The sequence below is a fragment of the Vicia villosa genome, linkage group LG5 (genome assembly GCF_029867415.1).
Source record: "Vicia villosa cultivar HV-30 ecotype Madison, WI linkage group LG5, Vvil1.0, whole genome shotgun sequence".
NCBI lineage: Eukaryota > Viridiplantae > Streptophyta > Magnoliopsida > Fabales > Fabaceae > Vicia > Vicia villosa.
Window position 1 is genome coordinate 140845763 of NC_081184.1, and position 18612 is coordinate 140864374.

An 18612-nucleotide genomic window follows, 5' to 3' on the forward strand; every position below is an offset into this window, starting at 1 on the left:
CCTATCTTCTTGATCACCTCTGGTGAAAAATCCAAAATACCCTCATTTCGGAAATGCATTTTCAAAACGCTTTTTTTTTTAAATTTGTCTTATTTCAGAAATGCACTTCCGAAAACACGAAATTATAACTCATTTTGTAAGTGAAATTATTTTAGTTTTTTTATTTAAAATTATTTTAAATTTTAAAATATGAATTAGAATAGAAATATATAATAATTATTATTCATAACTCATAAATTATATCAAAATATATAATTATTATTATTTATTACTCATAAATTATATCAAATTTATGATATATGAATTAATTAATATCCTAAAATTAATTTTTGGGACTTTTAGATTTTTTTTGTTTTTTCGGAGATGCGTTTTCGAATTAATGAAAATCCCAATTTTTGGGATTTTTTCGGAAATGCACTTCCGAAGTCTGGAAAAATTTAGAAAAAAAATATTTCCGAAGCAGGGGTAAAGTGGGGTTTTCACTGGGGGTGATCTCCATAGGGAGGTGGATAAAGAAAAAATCTATTTTTCAACTATGGTAAAGAATTATGAATTTATTTATTTTCCTAACTGATAAATACATTATCAAAATTTTCATGTATGTCTGGTCATATGAATAAATTGACAAATATGTCATGGATAATGGATTTAACTAGATCAGTATTGCTCATTACTAAAATAACATATCCCTCCCATGTTGCTACTTTGATTTTGATCAGATATGGAGTGACTTGAAAGTGAATGGATTTTGGTTTTCTTTTGAAGATGGGACATCGCAAGTAGGTGAAAGGAGGGGTCGTACTAGGGTTAAAGTCTAAATATCGGCTATCAATGTGACTATGGTGGGATTAGAAGTGGAAATAGGTGTCAACTACATGGGCCTAAGACTTATCCTATATAGGTCTGGGTTAGGCAAATTTTTTTTTTTAAAATAGAAAAGACTTCTACTGTTTGACAAATCTATTTAGTTAAAAAGATTAGGTTATAGGCTAAAAAAAACCTTTTAAACCTTTGAGACCAACCTATTTAAATAAATATAAATAATTTTATTATTATTATTATTATATGGTGTTTGTATTTTAAATTAAAATACAAAAATAAAGTTTAGTTGTCTAGAAGGAGTTATGAAAATAAGCACACAAAAAATATTTTTTGAACAATGTCATAAGTTGTTTTTATAAGTTTTCTGAGACAAATAGTATCGCAAAACATATGTTAATAGGTAAATTTGAATAAGTCAATGCAAATAAGCATTTAGTCTAAATAATCTTTTAATTTGTTAGTCTATTTTAACACTGGTTGAATTGCTTATTTGAAAATGTTGAAATAAAATAGGCTTTTATGTAAGCTAATAAGTTAACCAGGTCGAAATCTGAAGTAAACACAGTGGTCGAACTGACTTCTAACAAAACTTATGTGTGCCATGAACTTGTCGAATCTCCTATTCCACTGTCGAGGAGATTGTTCCAGCCCATATAAAGATCTATTTAGCTTGCACACATAATCTTCCTTCCCTTTTTCGACATACCCTTCAGGTTGCCTCATCAGGATCGTTTCATCTAGATCACCATACAAGAACGCAGTCTTCACATCCATCTGTTCCAGTTTAAGGTCGAACTGTGCCACCATGGAAAGCAACATTCGAATGGACCTATGCTTTACAACAGGGGAAAACACATCATTGAAGTCGACACCTTCTTTCTGAGTGAAACCCCTTGCAACTAACCTTGCCTTGTATCTTTTCGACGCCACTCCTTCGGTTCCTTCCTTAACTTTGAAAATCCATTTACAACTGACTAACCTTGCCCCAACAAGTTTCTTGATCAGTTCCTAAGTGTGATTATCATGAAGAGATTTCATCTCATCATTCATGGCCTTCAGCTATTCAGTCTTATTTCGACTCCTCATAACTTCCTTATAGTCTCTAGGTTCTTCGTCTAGAACCTCGCTTGCAGAGATTAAGGCATAAGTTATAAGATCTGCATATCAAAGTCTCTGAGGTGGCCTGATGACTCTTCTCGACCTATCTCTCGGCAATAGGTAGTCATCGACAGTCTCCTCAGCTTCCTCAACATCTTCTGCTTCTTCTTCGACTTCATCTAGAATATGCAATTCAGCATTAACATGCTCCACCTCAACAAGAATCTCTTCTTGTTCCAGCTCTTCTGCACTTCGACCATAATCATTATCAATTTTCTTGAAAGCCATCTCAGCTTCATTGAAAACTACATCCCGACTGGTGATACACCTCCGGTGACCTGGCTCTAGGCACCATAGCCTATAAGCTTTGACTCCTTCAGGGTATCCCATGAACATGCATTTCAGAGCTCTAGGTTCGACCTTGTCTTGCCTAATATGAGCATAGGCTACGCATCCAAATACTCCCAATTTATCGAGATATGGTGGATGTCCCGACCAAACTTCTTCAGGTGTCTTCATACCTAACACTGTCGAAGGACATCTGCTTATCAGATATGTTGTTGTCGAAACAGCCTCAGCCCAAAACACCTTCTTTAATTCAGCACTAGTCAACATACATCTGACTCTCTCCAAAATAGTTCGATTAAATCTTTCAGCCAAACCATTTTGTTGTGGAGTACCTGTAGTAGTTATATGCCTTGCAATACTAGAGGCAGCACAAAAGCTGTCGAACGCCTCATTGCAAAATTCAAGGCCATTGTCGGTTCTCAACCTCTTGACCTTTCTGCCAGTCTGATTTTCGACCAGAGTCTTCCAACTTTTGAAATTCTCAAAAGTTTCATCCTTAGTCTTCTGGATGAATACCCATAATTTTCTAAAATAATCATCTACTATGGATAGAAAATACCTCGCTCTTGAATGTGATGGACACCTTGCAGACCCCCAAAGATCATCATGGATATAATCAAGGGATCCATGTGTTCTTTGTTTGCCTTTGTTGAACTTCACTCTGCAAGATTTTCCAAGTACACAAGGTTCACAAAACTTCAGCTTTTCGACTTTGTCTCCACCAAGCAGATTTTGTTTCCCTAATTCGACCAGACCCCTTTCACTGACATGGCCTAATCTCATGTGCCAGATTTCTGTCTTCGACAACAGTTTCGTGGATGCAATATTTGTCGAACCACTTACAACTTCAGCCTCAAGGGTATACAAGCCTTGTTTCTTCACGCCTCTCAAGACTTCCTTTGACCCCTTCATGACTCTTAGGATACCTTTCTCTCCTTGGAAAACATATCCTTTCTTGTCGAATTCACCAAGAGAAAGTAGATTTCTCTTCAAATCAGGAACATATCTGACTTCAGTCAACAACCTTATTGACTCATCATGGAGCTTGAATCTCACAGATCCAACACCTGCAATTTTGCAAGCTTTTTTGTTTCCCAGCAATACTGATCAACCATCTTGATCACATAATTCCTCTAACAAGTCTTTGTTTGGAGTCATGTGCCAAGTGCAACCTGAGTCCATAATCCACTCTCTTCTCGAGTTACTACTTGAAACCACAAGAACATCAGATGATTCGAAATCATCTTGAGCAATGGCTGCATTGCCATTATCCTTACCTCCATGATCTTTCAGGCGTTCAGGGCACACCTTTCTTGTGTGACCCCCTTCTTACAATGATAGCATCGAATACCAGATGCTTCGCCACTATAAGACTTCTGCTGACTTTTGCCTTTCTTCTTGTCGAACTTACCATCCTTTCGCAAGAATTTTCCCTTAACGGCCAAACCTTCACCAAGAGTCGAAGATTTATGCTCTTTTCGTTCATTCAAGTACTTAGAATACATGGATGATTGAACTTCTTCTAAGGTCAGGGACTCCCTTCCATACAAGAGAGTTTCTTTGAAGTGAGCATGTGATCGAGGCAAAGCGCACAATACTAACAACATTTGATCTTCATTATCGATCTTCACATCAATATTTTCAAGATCAAGAATCATCTTGTTGAACATATCCAACTGCTCACCCAACACTTTGTCTTCAATCATATTGAATGAATACAAAGCTTGCTTTAGGTAGAGTCGATTTACCAGCGATTTGGTCATGTACAAACTTTCAAGTTTCACCCATAACCCTGATGTCGTCGTCTCCTTTGATACATGTCTGAGAACCTTATCACAAAGGCTCAACAAAATTGTGTTATGTGCTTTCTCGATCATAGTCGTCTTCTCCGCTGTCGTTAATTCATCATTCATGACTGCTTCTCGCTTCAACGCTTCCAGGCAACCTTGTTGAACCAGTAGGGCTTTCATCTTCAAGTGCCACAAACCGAAATCATTCTCTTCGGTGAACTTTTATTGAAGGCATCTTCTCCACGCTTACCGCACCAATTTGTTGTGAATTCAATGCCAATAACAAAGTATAAAACAAGGGAAGAATAAAGGACAAGGAAGAAGAAGAACAAAATAATTGGTTATAACTGCTATTCTTTTACTTTCTCTTAGAAAACAAGATTACAAGTTTACAAGAATAACAAATAACCTATCTCACCCTAAATTAGGATTTGCAGCGTGCAATGATGAGAGACTAGTATGTTATTTATAATAAAACCTAACATACTAACTAATGGGCTTTTTCCACAAGGCCCATTACACAAGCCAACTTAATAAACAAGCTAACTTAACAAATTAGGATTTAAACACTAAAACCTAATTTAACATGCTAACAACCCTAGCATCTTCGACACCAGCATGTGAACAACCTTCAACTTCATGCTTAACCCTGTCGAACCAAGAAGCTACCCTTCGACCATACTAGAGTTCGATCCAATATCTCACACAAGTCTTATCTAATAAAAGATTTAAGATTCCAATGGAGTGTTTATATGAATGATATATCTGAAAAAGGAGTTTGAAAGCTCTAGAATCGAGAAAGAGAAGAAATGTGAAAACTCGTCTGGTCGTGTCTGTCTGAATGACCAGACTATTATGAAAGAAGGAGAGTAAGTCCTAAGATTTAGGAAACTCACACACACTTAAAATATTTTTAGAAGTTTCTCTTTACCTAAAAAAACATCTAAAAACGTTTTTATGGCCTAGCTAGTCAATTAGAGAATTGTCAAATTGATTAGGAGAAAACTTTAAATTATATAATTGAATAAATTTATAGCCTATTCGATTATATAATCGATTATGACAGTCTCTTAATGATTAGTAACGACTTTATATCAAAACTTTTCTTTTTGCACACAAATAATCGATTATTACAAGTACCTAATCGATTAGGTCACATAATTGACCCATAGGTAGTTTCCATTTTGAGCTGAATTTTTTCATATATAAATGTGGTCTCTCTCTCTCTCTCTCAATATTTTCTTTTTCACCAAAGTGGCCTTAGTGCCTTATGAATGAAAACTGCTTGTGAGTAAAGAGTTGTACTGATGTTATGCCAATGTTGTTATTTTCAAGACTGTGATACTCTTGAAGATTTGAGTTTGATTCTTGAGATCAACCAATTACAAAATCTGTGTTTGGTTATAGGACTATGTTCGGTTCATGAGCTCAACTCGTGGGAAAGCTCTATTTTGGTTGGGAGGATAAGCCATTGTAAAATATCTCAATTTACTTGTATCAAAGGTTCATGGGCATGACCTCTAAAAACTCAATATTATAGTCAAATCTTAAAAAATTCTCTTAGGGACATGACTATGTCAAGAATTCTTGGCTTCATGCCTTTCTCATTATTATTTCTTGTATATATAGAGATTACAGGGTTATACAGGTAATTACACTTAATAATTACATTTAATCAAAACAAATCAATTTCTGATTTGTTTCCCTTATTATAGAAACAAACCCTTATTCTAATAACAAATCCTTATTCACACCCCCCTCAAATTGATGCGGCTGGTCAATGAGCATCAATTTGCTAATAAGAAACTGATGACGTGGACGCAGAATAGCCTTGGTAAGAATATCTGCAACTTGCAACTGAGTACTGACATGAGGAAGTGCTATTAGTCGGTCATCATACGCATCACAGATTGAATGACAATCAACTTTGATATGTTTGGTGTGTTCGTGAAAAACAAGATTCGCAACAATCTGGATGGCACTTGTATTGTCAACATAAAGTGAGGTTGCCTCTATTTGAGGAAATCCAAGTTCAGTCAGAAGACCACGAAGCCAAATTATTTCAGAACAAGCAGCAGACATGGCACAATACTCAGATTCAGTAGAAGATTTAGAGACTCTCGCTTGTTTCTTACTTTTCCATGAAATCAACGAAGAGCCAAGAAATGTAACACCCCAAATCTACCCCTCAAATAATAAGAGAAATCAGAGTATAAAACATCGAAACAAGCAACAAATTTGAGGCATCACATATTCGACTTAAACAAAACTACAATTCATGCTCAAAGTACATGGATACATAACACATATATCAGAGGAAACTCATAATTCATCGAACATATAAATCCAAACAGCTTCATCATATTGCAGCGGAATTCAAATAACAACATAATATCTAGATCAACATATGTCTTTGCCAACATGGCACAATGTGTCCAAAAAGTCTCCACAAGACATAACATCAAAGTTCAAGAAAAGATAATCAACATAAAACAAGACACAAGCAAGTATCGCAAACATTCCCCCCGAGTGCTACGTATCAGAGCATTGACACACCGACTCGAGCTATAAGGTACACGGCTACTCCACGTTGTTACCTGCACGTTACCAACGGAGGGTAACATTCAAACATAAGGGGTGAGATATCATTCATTATAAAGAAACGTATGATAATATTCTAAGCAAGAGAAAAGATCATACATTGGTCACCACTTCTTATCCCCATACTCAATACAATGATTTCACAACACATAATCAACTTAAGGAACGATAACAAGGTCCTCAATTCAACTATGACAATATATACAATTCGCAAGTAAAATTCCACACAATCGCAACAAACATCACATCATCAAGTCGCCACATCATAATCAAGTAAGACTCGAATGCAACTCACATGTGACTCGACTTATGCAAATGCATGTGGTACCATTTGGAGTAAAACTCCCACGTCTCAAGATTTGCCATTGGGCACACCGTCGCTAATTGCCAATAAGGCCACCGTCACTTTTTACCATTAAGGCCACCGTCTCTTTATGCAATGAATGTGACTCACTAAATGCAACATCCATACAAGCACGACATTCACAAATACATCACAAATACCGACTAAACATCATTACTTTTATAGTAATTCACCACTTCCCAATCACATCGCTACGTTGCATCATCATACAACCACACACCACTTCACCACACAAATCATAACATCAAACAAATACATTTAAGGAAGGATTTAAAAAGGTTTATAAGCATTCCTAAATCATATTCATTAGAAAGGTCTCAATTGTAGCTTCGCATAGGTTCAAACGGCACTTAAAAAGGAGTTACGGTTCAAAAGTTACATCATTTCAAAGTTTAGGAAAAATTCTGCAAAACAGGGTTCGCGGCGCTAACAAGGTTCGCGGCGCGAACTGAGCGAATCCAAAAATCCCTAACTTTCTGCCAAGCAGTTCGCGGCGCGCACAAGGGGTCGCAGCGCGAACTGAGCAGATCCAGTTTTTCCCAAGTTTCTGCCAAGAGGTTCGCGGCGCGCACAGGGGTTCGCGACGCGAACTGGCGATTTCAGAAACCCCCAAAACACAGAAAACAGCATACGAAACCCATCCCAAAACCCCTAAACTCAACCCAATCAAGTTGGAAAACATCAAACATCACGAACAACCACAGAATACATGGTATAAACACAAATACAACACATATTATGGGTCTTATAACATCATAACATCTTCAATCATGCTTAGATTCACAATTTCATAGAAGTTAATCATAAACTCTAACAATCTCTATTCAATTTCTACACAATCATGGATAACAACATATAATCAAAACCCCACCCAAAACATCATCATACATCCCTTTAGCATGAAAGAATCCCACCCTTACCTTAGGTTTTGGATTGAAGCCAACTCTATCTTCAACCTTGAGATTCCCCTCTTTCTCTTCACTCTACTCTTCTCTTCTTTCACCAAAAACCCCAAAATGAACTTCTAATTTCTATTTCCTCTAAAACCCTTGTTTTAGTTAAACCCTTACTATCTTAAATTACTAATGGGCTCTAGCTAACACCCCTCACTTACTAATACCGACTTAGGCCCAATTATCGATCACACTTACTATCTTATATTATATACTAATAATTCCCAAATAAAACAACATAAAATCAACCAAGCATATAATTAAAACATAGATCACAATTAATTCACATAAATAAGGAATTAAAGAAAAACGGTCGCTACAAGAAACATGCACCAGCCAGCGACGGATCACCGAGTATCAGGACACCCTGCCCAATCAGCATCACTATAAGCACTAAATTTTGGAGCAATTCTAGTAGGAAAGATTAAACCACGGTGAGAGCTTCCCTTTAAGTAGCGAATTATGCGACGAACTGCTGCCAAGTGAAGATGGCGAGGAGAGTGCATGAATTGACTTACTTGTTGAACAACAAAAGATACGTCAGGGCGAGTAATTGTTAAGTAATTCAGGCTACCCACAAGTTGACGATACAATGAAGGACCAGGCAAGAGATCACCATCATCACGATGATATTTAACATTAACCTCAAGAGGAGTATCCACTGGATTAGTCGATTGGAGACCAAACATAGAAATTAAATCCGTGGCATATTTGTGTTGATGGAGGAAGATGCCCTTGGATGTAGAATGAACCTCCAGACCAAGAAAATAATGCAAATTACCAAGATCTTTCATATGAAACGATGCTTGTAACTGCTATTTAAGGCTTTGAGTGGAAGCATGATCAGAACCAGTAATAATCGTATCATCAACATACAGAAGAAGTAAGACAATTCCAGTAGATTTTCTATGAATAAATAAAGAGGAATCATACTGAATCTGAGTAAAGGAGAACCCAAGTAGAGTGGAGCGTAATTTTTCATACCATGCTCGAGGTGCTTGTTTCAAGCCGTATAATGATCATTTGAGCTTGCACACACACTTAGTTGACGAGAATAAACCTTGAGGAGGAGTCATATAAATATCTTCCGTTAGGTCACCATGAAGAAAAGCATTTTTCACATCCATTTGATGAAGAGACCACCCAGTAGAAGCAGCTACAGAGAGTACTGTACGAACATAAGTCATTTTAGCAATCGGTGCAAATGTCTCATCATAATCAACTCCATATTTCTGCTAATTTCCTAAGGCAACCAATCGAGCCTTGAAACGATTGAGAGATCCATCAAAATTCAGTTTCACAGAATACACCCATTTGCAGCCTATGGGTTTGATTTCAAGGGGACAAGAGACAATATCACATGTAAACTTCTCTTGAAGAGCCTGAAGTTCCTCATTCATTACTTTTATCTAACGCACATATTTAATAGCCTGTGCATAACAAGTAGGAATAGATATGCTAGATAATAAGGCAGACAGAGAAGTGTGTGAGGAATCATACATGTCTGGTGAATATCTATATGGTGCTTTAGATATTTGACCAGAACGTCGTCGGTCGACCGGTTCAGGATCAAGTGGCGGATCAATGTTGGGAGGGGCCGTGGGAACATGTTTTCTGCGTTGTTTGACATATGTAATTCCTGGTTTGTAACGTTATATATATTGAGGCATAATAGAAAAATTAGGAAGAATAGCAATATCATTTGTGGCAGGAGAAAGAGAAGAAAACATATATTGATTATTAAAAAATGTAACATTCCTAGAAACTCAAAAGCGGTGATTAGAGACATCATAACACACAAAACCCTTATGAGAGTTGCTATACCCCATAAATGCACATTGAACAGACTGCGCTCCAAGTTTATTTCGATCAAACAGAGGTAAGAACAAAACACACACAGCCAAAAGTATGTAAATCACTATAATCAGGCTGTTTTAAAAAGAAGAAAGAAGGGAGAATCAAAAGCAATAACCGTAGAAGGAAGACGATTGATCAAGAATACGACAGTGGAAAAAGCCTCTACCAAAAATTGGGATGGCACAGAAGCTTGAAGAAGTAAGGTACGCGCCACATCTAGCAAATGACGATTCTTTCCCTCCGCCATCCCATTTTGTTAGGGAGTACTTGGACAAGATCGTTGAGACACTATTCCTTTTTGTTGAAGGTACTCCTAAAACACATGAGAAATATACTCACCTCCAGAGTCAGATCGAAGATTTTTAACACTTCCTTGAAATTGAGTTTCAACATATGTCAAAAACTTCTGAAATATAGAAAACACTTCAGACTTAGATCTAAAAAATATATCCAAGTAAAACGATTGTAATAATTAATAAATGTGACAAAATATTTATAGTGAGCATGAGATGCGGCAGGAGACATTCCCCACACATCACTATGAATCATCTCAAAACATGTGGAGGCACGATGAGCACCTGACAGAAAAGGAAGTGTTTTACTTTTAGCCAATTTGCAAACAAAACATGAAATAGAAGTCGTACAAATATTTTTATTTCCCAACAAACCAGTTTTAAATAAATGAGACAAAACAACAGAATTCGGATGGCCCAATTTTCTATGTCAATCCTCATACGAGTTCAAAACATTATTACAAGCAAAAGATAAATGAATAGAACTAAACTGAAGCGGAAACAATCTTCCCACTTTAGGCCCCTTCGTGATCACCTTCCCTGACACCTGCTCCTGCACAACACATCCAACACGAGAGAAGTTAACATTACAATTGTTATCCACCAATTGACCGACTGACAATAAGTTGGAAGCAAGTCCGGGTGATACAAGCACATCACAAAACTTCGAGTTTATGTCACCAACTATAGTGATAGAAAGTTTATTACCATCAGCAATTTGAATTTGCCAATTACCATTATAAGAATGTAAATTGTGCAAGTATTCAGAGGAACCGGTCATGTGATTGGATGCACCAGAATCAAGAAACCATGGCTGAGAAACATTAGAAGACTTACTCTGAATTCCCAAGACAGAAAGAGTAGAAAGTACAATTTATTGAACTATTTTAGGTTGTAGAACACCACCATTAGATGCACCAGCACTGAGAGAACCAACAGTAGAGTTGGTAGTGGCATGGAATGCTTGGGCTGGTCGTTGTGCTGGTCGGGGAGGACGCGTTGGACAATCAGAGATGATATGACCTTATTGTTTGTAATAGTCGCAAAACTTCTTACTGAAGTTGCGAGCAATATGTCCAAATTGTTTGCAAGAAAAACATTGGACTTGTCGCATATCACGACCCTTTCCTCTACTCTGAGCAGCATCATGAGACATAGTTCCTTGAGTAAGAAGACATTGTTCTTCCCTGAGAAGTTCACCAACACAAGTATCCAAAGATGGAACGGGATTCCTATTTAGTAAAGCACCTCTGACAACCTCAAATTCTGGATGAAGTTTCATGAGAAATTGATCTCGCCCAATGGTGTTGTAAACTTCTCGAACAACCGCGAGGGAGGTCTTGGGAACCTTAGCATGTATAATAGCAAAGTGTTCTGTCCAGAGATTTAGAAAACCAAAATAGTATTCTTGAATATACAAATCACCTTGTTTGTTGTTGGCTATGTCTAGCTCTAACTCAAAACGTTTTGCCGAAGTGTCCTGATTGTAAATGCGCTTCAAATAATTCCACATTTCTTGAGCAGTTGAAAAGGAGCGCAAATTATTGATCATCTGAGGATCAATACTATTGAGAATCCAAGTGATGATTTGAGCATCTTTAGTTTCCCAAGCATCTAAAGCTGTTTTCTCCGTCGGTGCCTTAGAAACATCATCTAGGTGACTCCATAATCCCTTTCCTTTAACATACATTTTGAATTGAAATTCCTATGCAGAATAATTCTTACCGATAAAACGGACACGAAAATTCTTTTCAGTTTCCATGGCCATGTTATCGTAACTCTTTTCCTCTAAAGAATAGCAAAAAAATCACTGTACACCAAATAAGTTATGAAACCACAAATACAACTTCATCATACAGTAACTCTTCTCAATATATATATATATATATATATATATATATATATATATATATATATATATATATATATATATATATATATATATATATATATATATATATATATATATATATATATATATATATATATATATATATATATATATATATATATATATATATATATGAGGAGGGATCAAATTACACCCGAAGAGTTACACCACGAGTTACACTCGCTCGTAACTTCATTTCGAATAAATATTTTTCAAAATTAATCGTTGAATTGAAACATACTATCATATAGATCATACATATAAAGTTTGAGATTAATCTATAATGATTTAGTATACCATCAAGACATCCAAAGATTAACGGTAAAATGAATTTTCATATAACGTTAATTTTGATGTAGTTCAATGACATAGTAAATCATTATAGATTAATCTCAAACTTTATAAGTATGATCTATATCATAGTATGTTTCAATCCAACAGTTGATTTTAATAATAACTTGCAACAGGACTAATGTATGCAACCTGATACAAAGCCCTAAAACAAACCACCGAACAAGATTGCAAGATTGCAGAATAACAAATTTCACCGAACAAAAATCGTCGAGAAGCAATCAGTGCCGAAAAGCAATTTGCGAACAACAATCAGTAATTACTGAACAATCCGAACAAGAATTGATTTTGATAAACACAAAATTATAAAGACGAAATCACGAGATGACGACCAAGAACTCAGAATAGTAAGCAACCACAAGGTTTTGATTACCGGAAAACGGTTTCAAAACGAACAGGTTTCGAAACGAACGCTTATGAGGTTTCGAAACGAACACGAAAGAGAAGCACACGATTTCGAGAGCGACCCAGTGGGGTGTCGTTGTTCAACCAAGATAATTAGGTTTCACAGGTTGGATTGAACACCTGATACCATGTCAAGAATTCTTGATTATTTCTTATATATATATATAGAGATTACAGGGCTTTACAGTCAATTACACTAAATAATTACATTTAACCAAAACAAATCAATTTCTGATTTGTTTTTCTTAACCCTTATTCTAATAACAAATCCTTATTGAGAGACTAAATCAACCTTCAGCCGAACCTAGATAAAATCATTTAGCCAAAACAGCGGAACCTATATTTTTGCACTCAATAGATGGCTAAAGTTTATAGGGCACAAATAAAAGAGTGTTATACTATATATAAATTTGTTTTCTAACCTTATCAATAAATCACATTATATATCTCATCAGAAATTCTAAAATCTGATGGTGAAAGTTGAGTTAAAATTGTGAGAGCCACATTCATTTGAGACCTAGGATAATAAGATAAGGGTTCAGAAAACTTGATTCCACACAAAATTCAATTTGAGCTAAAATTATATTGGACATATCTGTCAACTTCTTACTACAACCCTATTCTCAATTATATATTAGTTTTTTCTGTTTATATTCTTTTCCTGTTTTCTTTCACACCTCATATATATCTTATAGTAACTCTTCAACTTCTTTACACACTACTTCTCTCTGTCTCTCAATGGAAGCACACGCAGGAGCCAACCAGAGGATTGCAAGACTCTCTGCTCATCTCCACCCTTCAAATTTCCAGGTTAGTACTACTAAACAAACAACATATCTAGAAAGTTCAAATTTCAATATCATTAACTTGAAATCATCTTGGTTTGTATTCCTTTCATGATAATTATGGTTTCATTTTGATTGTAGAGACATCAATAATAAGAACTTTGATGTCGCATCGCGTCATGGCTTAAATTGTGTTTATGAATGCTACGTGTGTTTTGTGATGACAGGAAGGAGGTGATGCTGCAATTAACAAAGCTAACTGCAGAGCAAAAGGTGGAGCACCTGGATTCAAAGTAGCAATCTTAGGAGCTGCTGGTGGAATTGGTCAACCCCTTGCTTTGTTGCTGAAGATGAATCCATTGGTTTCGGTTCTTCATCTTTATGATGTTGTCAACACTCCTGGTGTCACTGCTGATGTTAGTCACATGGATACTGGTGCTGTGGTAATTTCTTTTTCATTGCTTTTTCTACTTAACATAATGTTGATGTCATCTAAATTGCTATCGGTCACCAACTATTTGATATCAGTCACCAGCTACAAGCTATTAGCTATCAGTCATCAGCTATATCTTATCAGCTATCAGTTATTTTTATCAACTGAGTCTTAGTAGTTTTCTAACGAATGGGCTAGCAATAGCTGTGTTTTTCGTTGGTACAGTGGGGATTTTGTTCGAGTGACTCTATGTATTTTAAGGATGTATGAATGGTTTTAGCAATGTTTAGATGCTATTTGTTCGAATGATGGATTTATATTTGGGTTTCTATAGGTCCGTGGCTTTCTAGGGCAGCCGCAGCTTGAGAATGCACTCTCAGGAGTGGACTTGGTAGTTATACCTGCTGGTGTGCCGAGGAAACCTGGAATGACGAGGGACGATTTATTTAAGATAAATGCTGGAATTGTGAGGACTCTTTGTGAAGGAATTGCCAAAAGCTGTCCCAATGCAATTGTCAACTTGATTAGCAATCCAGTCAATTCCACTGTGCCAATTGCTGCTGAGGTCTTCAAAAAAGCTGGAACATATGATCCAAAGCGACTTTTAGGAGTGACAACCCTCGATGTTGTGAGGGCAAATACGTTTGTGGTAAGCCTAGTCGTCGTCTTCTATCTAACAGTTGAGTTTTCTTCCTACTACAGTACGAGTACATGCTGGTGTATGTCTTTTTTTTCTTGCAGGCAGAGGTACTTGGAGTTGATCCCAGAGAGGTTGATGTTCCAGTGGTAGGAGGTCACGCAGGAGTCACGATATTGCCTCTTTTGTCTCAGGTTTTGTAGAGAATGCTTTGTTAGTTAAAAGTATCATTATCGTTAAACAAGTCGCTAAACCTATATCAAACTTGGGTTTTATAGGTTAAGCCTCCCAGTAGCTTCAGCGCAGAAGAAGCTGAATACCTGACAAACCGCATTCAAAATGGTGGAACAGAAGTTGTTGAGGTAATGTCATAAATTTATCACTTAGCTGTTGATCATTTACACTCATTTGTTTGTTTCGTTTAATTCATCATAATCTAATAAAATTTATTCATACTACAGGCAAAAGCTGGGGCTGGTTCTGCAACACTATCCATGGTTAATAGTTTATCTTAATATTTCTACAGTTCCAACCATTATCGATTAGTATCAATTGTGTCAGAGTAGAGGGACTAACTAAACATGATTTATTGTGTAGGCATATGCGGCTGCCAAGTTTGCTAACTCATGCCTCCACGGCTTGAAAGGAGAAGCCGGGGTGGTGGAGTGTGCTTTCGTTGATTCTCAGGTGCATTTTCAAATCCTTTTCCCCCGTTGTACATGTCCTTCATCTTCCCTTTTCATATCTTATTTAACAGTATCTCATGTCTTCAAAAGGTTACGGATCTTCCTTTCTTTGCAACCAAGGTTCGTCTTGGTCGCGGTGGAGCAGAAGAGATATATCAACTCGGTCCTCTGAATGAGTATGAAAGGTACTCCAATAGTTTTTCAAACAATCACTCAGTTTCTTTATTGGAATCAATAAACAAAGAAAAAAGTCAAAATTCTGATGTTTAATACTTAACAGGATCGGGTTGGAAAAGGCGAAGGCAGAGTTAGCAGGAAGCATCCAGAAGGGAGTAGAATTCATCAAAAAATAAGTCAGTTAAGGGAAAAAATTAATTTTGCATTGTCTCTTTACTACATCTATATCTATAAAGAACGTTGTGTAATAATTCCGTCTGTTCATAGTATATCTTTCTTACGAATAGTACTCTAAATTTTTGGTGTTGTCCATTGCTTATGAAAGTTCATATTTTGTAGATATTTATCTGCTAAAATGTTGTGCTTTTCTGTTAATGTGATATTTGAAGTAACTTTCCATAACGACTATGCAATTCGATTTGTATCGGAAACATGTAAAAAAAATACAGCATGCTCTAAAATATACGATTATTCCATTAAAACCAATCAAACATTTTAAGTGTATATATATTTAGGTACATACTTTGCAGGAGGTTTGAACTTACAAGCCTTTGGCAAAGTGTTCAAACACCATACAAGTTTTATTAATCAACCATATTTTGCTTGAAACAGAAAGAGACTTACAAAACAAAGGCCTGTTAGTCAAAGGCACACAAAAATCCAATGTCCCTTTTATATGACTTTTAGGAGAGAGTAGCCGTAAGTCGTAACATGGTCAACAAGTTAACCAGAAAAAAACCCTTTCCCAAATGAACCATAGAGCACACTTGGAGTAGATGAGATAGTTGACATTGCAGGGCTTGTAAAAAGAAATATCACTGAAGAATTGAAACTTAAAACACTTTTATATATATAGTTGACAGTATCTTCTATATATTCTTATTCTTTTGGGATATGTTCAGTATGAACTAACAGAAAGTCCTCAGATGAACGATGCAAAAGCGGAGCGTAGGTTTGTCACAAGATCCTTCACTGTCGTGCAGAATTCCATATCCATCTGCAAATTGCACAAGTAGTTTCCATATTAATGCACATTTGATGCAATCTAGTTGGTTTATTTGAACTTCATGCAATATAAAAGATACAAAGATTACCTGAGCAATAACTGTTATATCAAGTGCGCAGCTCCCAAATGTCATGACACAGCTATTGATGACTTTTAGACGCAGTTTCTCAATTTCATGGATTGTTTTTTCCAAAGCTCCTTTGCTTTTCTCACAGTGAATTCTTATGAGTACATTTCGATCACAAAACCTTGCTTCAATTTCTGGCAGTTCCTCGTTGAAGAGACCACCAGATTCCGCAGAAGAATTCTCAACGTCATTGCTTAGTTGAGATTTCTTCACAACCACCACATATTCTACGTTTTTCTTCATGTTCTGTTCCTCCTCAAGAGCCTTCACCTTCTCTTGCAGTTTCTTCAAGTACTTGATAGCATCTCCAAGAACAGTAACTTTGTCCATCTGTTAATAGCACATTAAAAATCGAGACGACAGAATTAATACAGATAGTACCTTAAAACACATTTTAATACATTTATTGCGCGTCCTAATAGTGAACACAGTACAACATATGCAAATTATGCATACCTTTTGTAGTCCGGGAACAAGCGCAGAAAGAGCAATGAAGCGCTGGCTGAGCTTCTCTCGCCGCTTTCTCTCCGCTATTATATGGTCCTGAGGTAGAGTGACTTTAGGACGTGTCGATATCCTTTGAGCCTCCATGATTCCTTGAGAGACCGCGTCAGAAATTGAGTTATTGTTTCGAGGACAAACACTCTCATCCTTAGGCTTCACTAATCCCAGCTGATTAAAATGATTTGAATCGACATACGAAAGAAGGTTCTGGTACGAAACAAATTGAGTCTCTGGCGTCTGATCAGTTTCAACCGAAGCTCTGAGGTTGAAGTTTGGATAAACATATGAATGATGTTGCAAAGTGTCTCCAAAAGCAGAAGCTATTGGCAGTGAGTTAGTCTCATCAATAGAGTTTAAATTCCATTGATGAAGACAGAAAGAAGGATCCTCCATTATTTCCTGCAAAATCAAACACATGCTTTCAAAATGTTCATGAAAATTTCATACATTCATCATCAACTATATATCTTACCTGATCAGGAAACCCTCTGATGAATGAAATATTCTCCATAAGAAAACTAAAAAAATATTAAGGTAAATATTCAACTATATTATTCAGCTCATGCATTCATAGAGTGTAAAGTTTTTAATGATGGAATAATGTAAATATTAATCTTATATATAACATCACTATATCCCAACTTAGAACAGTAAAATGCTCACGGGAGTTTATTATACAACCTAAGATAGCTATTATTTCTTAATCAAGAAAAATTGACATAACATTGTTTTTTATATTTAGAGGCTCAAAATTCTACACCTCCAATTTCTGTTTTCTTGTGGACTTTTGGGGGGCTTTCATTAACAAGTTATTGAAATAACTTACAAATGAAAAGGACTATTCTTGATTATTTCTTTGATTAAACCCTCATCTCTAATTTTCTTAGTCAATGATAACTTGTAATTATCACTAATACAGCTTATTAGCTAATCTGTTAGGTATTAAGAAACTATAAACAAAATGGCTATATCAGTAGATTTATGTCATACATCAGCCACTGGTTATTAATTGAAACTTCAAAATAAATATTTATTTTGGAAAATATTGTTAATCTAGAAACACATTTCCACAAAATGACGCGATAATATATGATTGATTCTCTAAATCCATACGTTTTCAACGCCAGTTCTCCCTTTACACATTGTACACGTATTACTTCGCGATTTTGTGATCAGATTCTTTATACAAAATATCTATTCGCGATTTATTTATCATATATATAGTATTTAAAACGAGGAATTTGGATCTGCATCTTGTCTCATTTCTTACTTACTGTACAGTTGATGAAAATTTTAGCAACCAGTGATAGTGTGCATATATTATAGTAAAGTTTACGCGTATTAACGAAATAATGTTGATATTTGAATATTAAAAAGGGTAGTAGTAGTAGTAGTTATAATATATATGGTCGTTTGGTAGGAAGTAAGAAGAGAGATGTTGATGTAATAAGAGTGAGATATGGCTGTGTCCAGTTTTGTTGAAG

The 18612-nt window shown here is 36.0% G+C and overlaps 2 protein-coding genes across 2 annotated transcripts; one reads left to right on the forward strand and one right to left on the reverse strand.

The window, feature by feature from the left end:
- The first annotated feature begins 13426 nt into the window (after positions 1-13426).
- On the forward strand, positions 13427-15866 carry LOC131602794 (malate dehydrogenase 2, peroxisomal). The gene is made up of 9 exons (XM_058874986.1): positions 13427-13583; positions 13786-14001; positions 14326-14640; positions 14733-14822; positions 14907-14990; positions 15090-15125; positions 15226-15315; positions 15405-15499; positions 15595-15866. The coding sequence occupies exons 1-9, from the start codon at positions 13512-13514 to the stop codon at positions 15665-15667; spliced, it is 1071 nt and encodes a 356-aa protein (XP_058730969.1). The 5' UTR covers positions 13427-13511; the 3' UTR covers positions 15668-15866.
- Positions 15867-15947: 81 nt separating this feature from the next.
- LOC131602795 (transcription factor bHLH25-like) lies at positions 15948-17757 on the reverse strand. The gene is made up of 4 exons (XM_058874987.1): positions 17601-17757; positions 17081-17527; positions 16586-16954; positions 15948-16488 (listed from the first exon to the last, which is right to left on the reverse strand). Exons 1-4 carry the CDS (start codon positions 17637-17639, stop codon positions 16414-16416), a joined length of 930 nt encoding a protein of 309 aa, XP_058730970.1. The 5' UTR covers positions 17640-17757; the 3' UTR covers positions 15948-16413.
- Between the last annotated feature and the right edge of the window lie 855 nt (positions 17758-18612).

What these genes read in the sequence shown, in the direction of transcription:
- LOC131602794 (XM_058874986.1), top strand. Translation starts at nt 13,512, where the DNA reads ATGGAAGCACACGCAGGAGCCAACCAGAGGATTGCAAGACTCTCTGCT. An exon ending in ACATGGATACTGGTGCTGTG is followed by an intron (nt 14,002 to 14,325) that starts GTAATTTCTTTT and finishes GGGTTTCTATAG; the next exon opens with GTCCGTGGCTTTCTAGGGCA. An exon ending in GTTCTGCAACACTATCCATG is followed by an intron (nt 15,126 to 15,225) that starts GTTAATAGTTTA and finishes TTTATTGTGTAG; the next exon opens with GCATATGCGGCTGCCAAGTT.
- LOC131602795 (XM_058874987.1), bottom strand. Translation starts at nt 17,639, where the DNA reads ATGGAGAATATTTCATTCATCAGAGGGTTTCCTGATCAG. An exon ending in TTGTTCCCGGACTACAAAAG is followed by an intron (nt 16,955 to 17,080) that starts GTATGCATAATT and finishes TGCTATTAACAG; the next exon opens with ATGGACAAAGTTACTGTTCT. An exon ending in ATATAACAGTTATTGCTCAG is followed by an intron (nt 16,489 to 16,585) that starts GTAATCTTTGTA and finishes TGCAATTTGCAG; the next exon opens with ATGGATATGGAATTCTGCAC.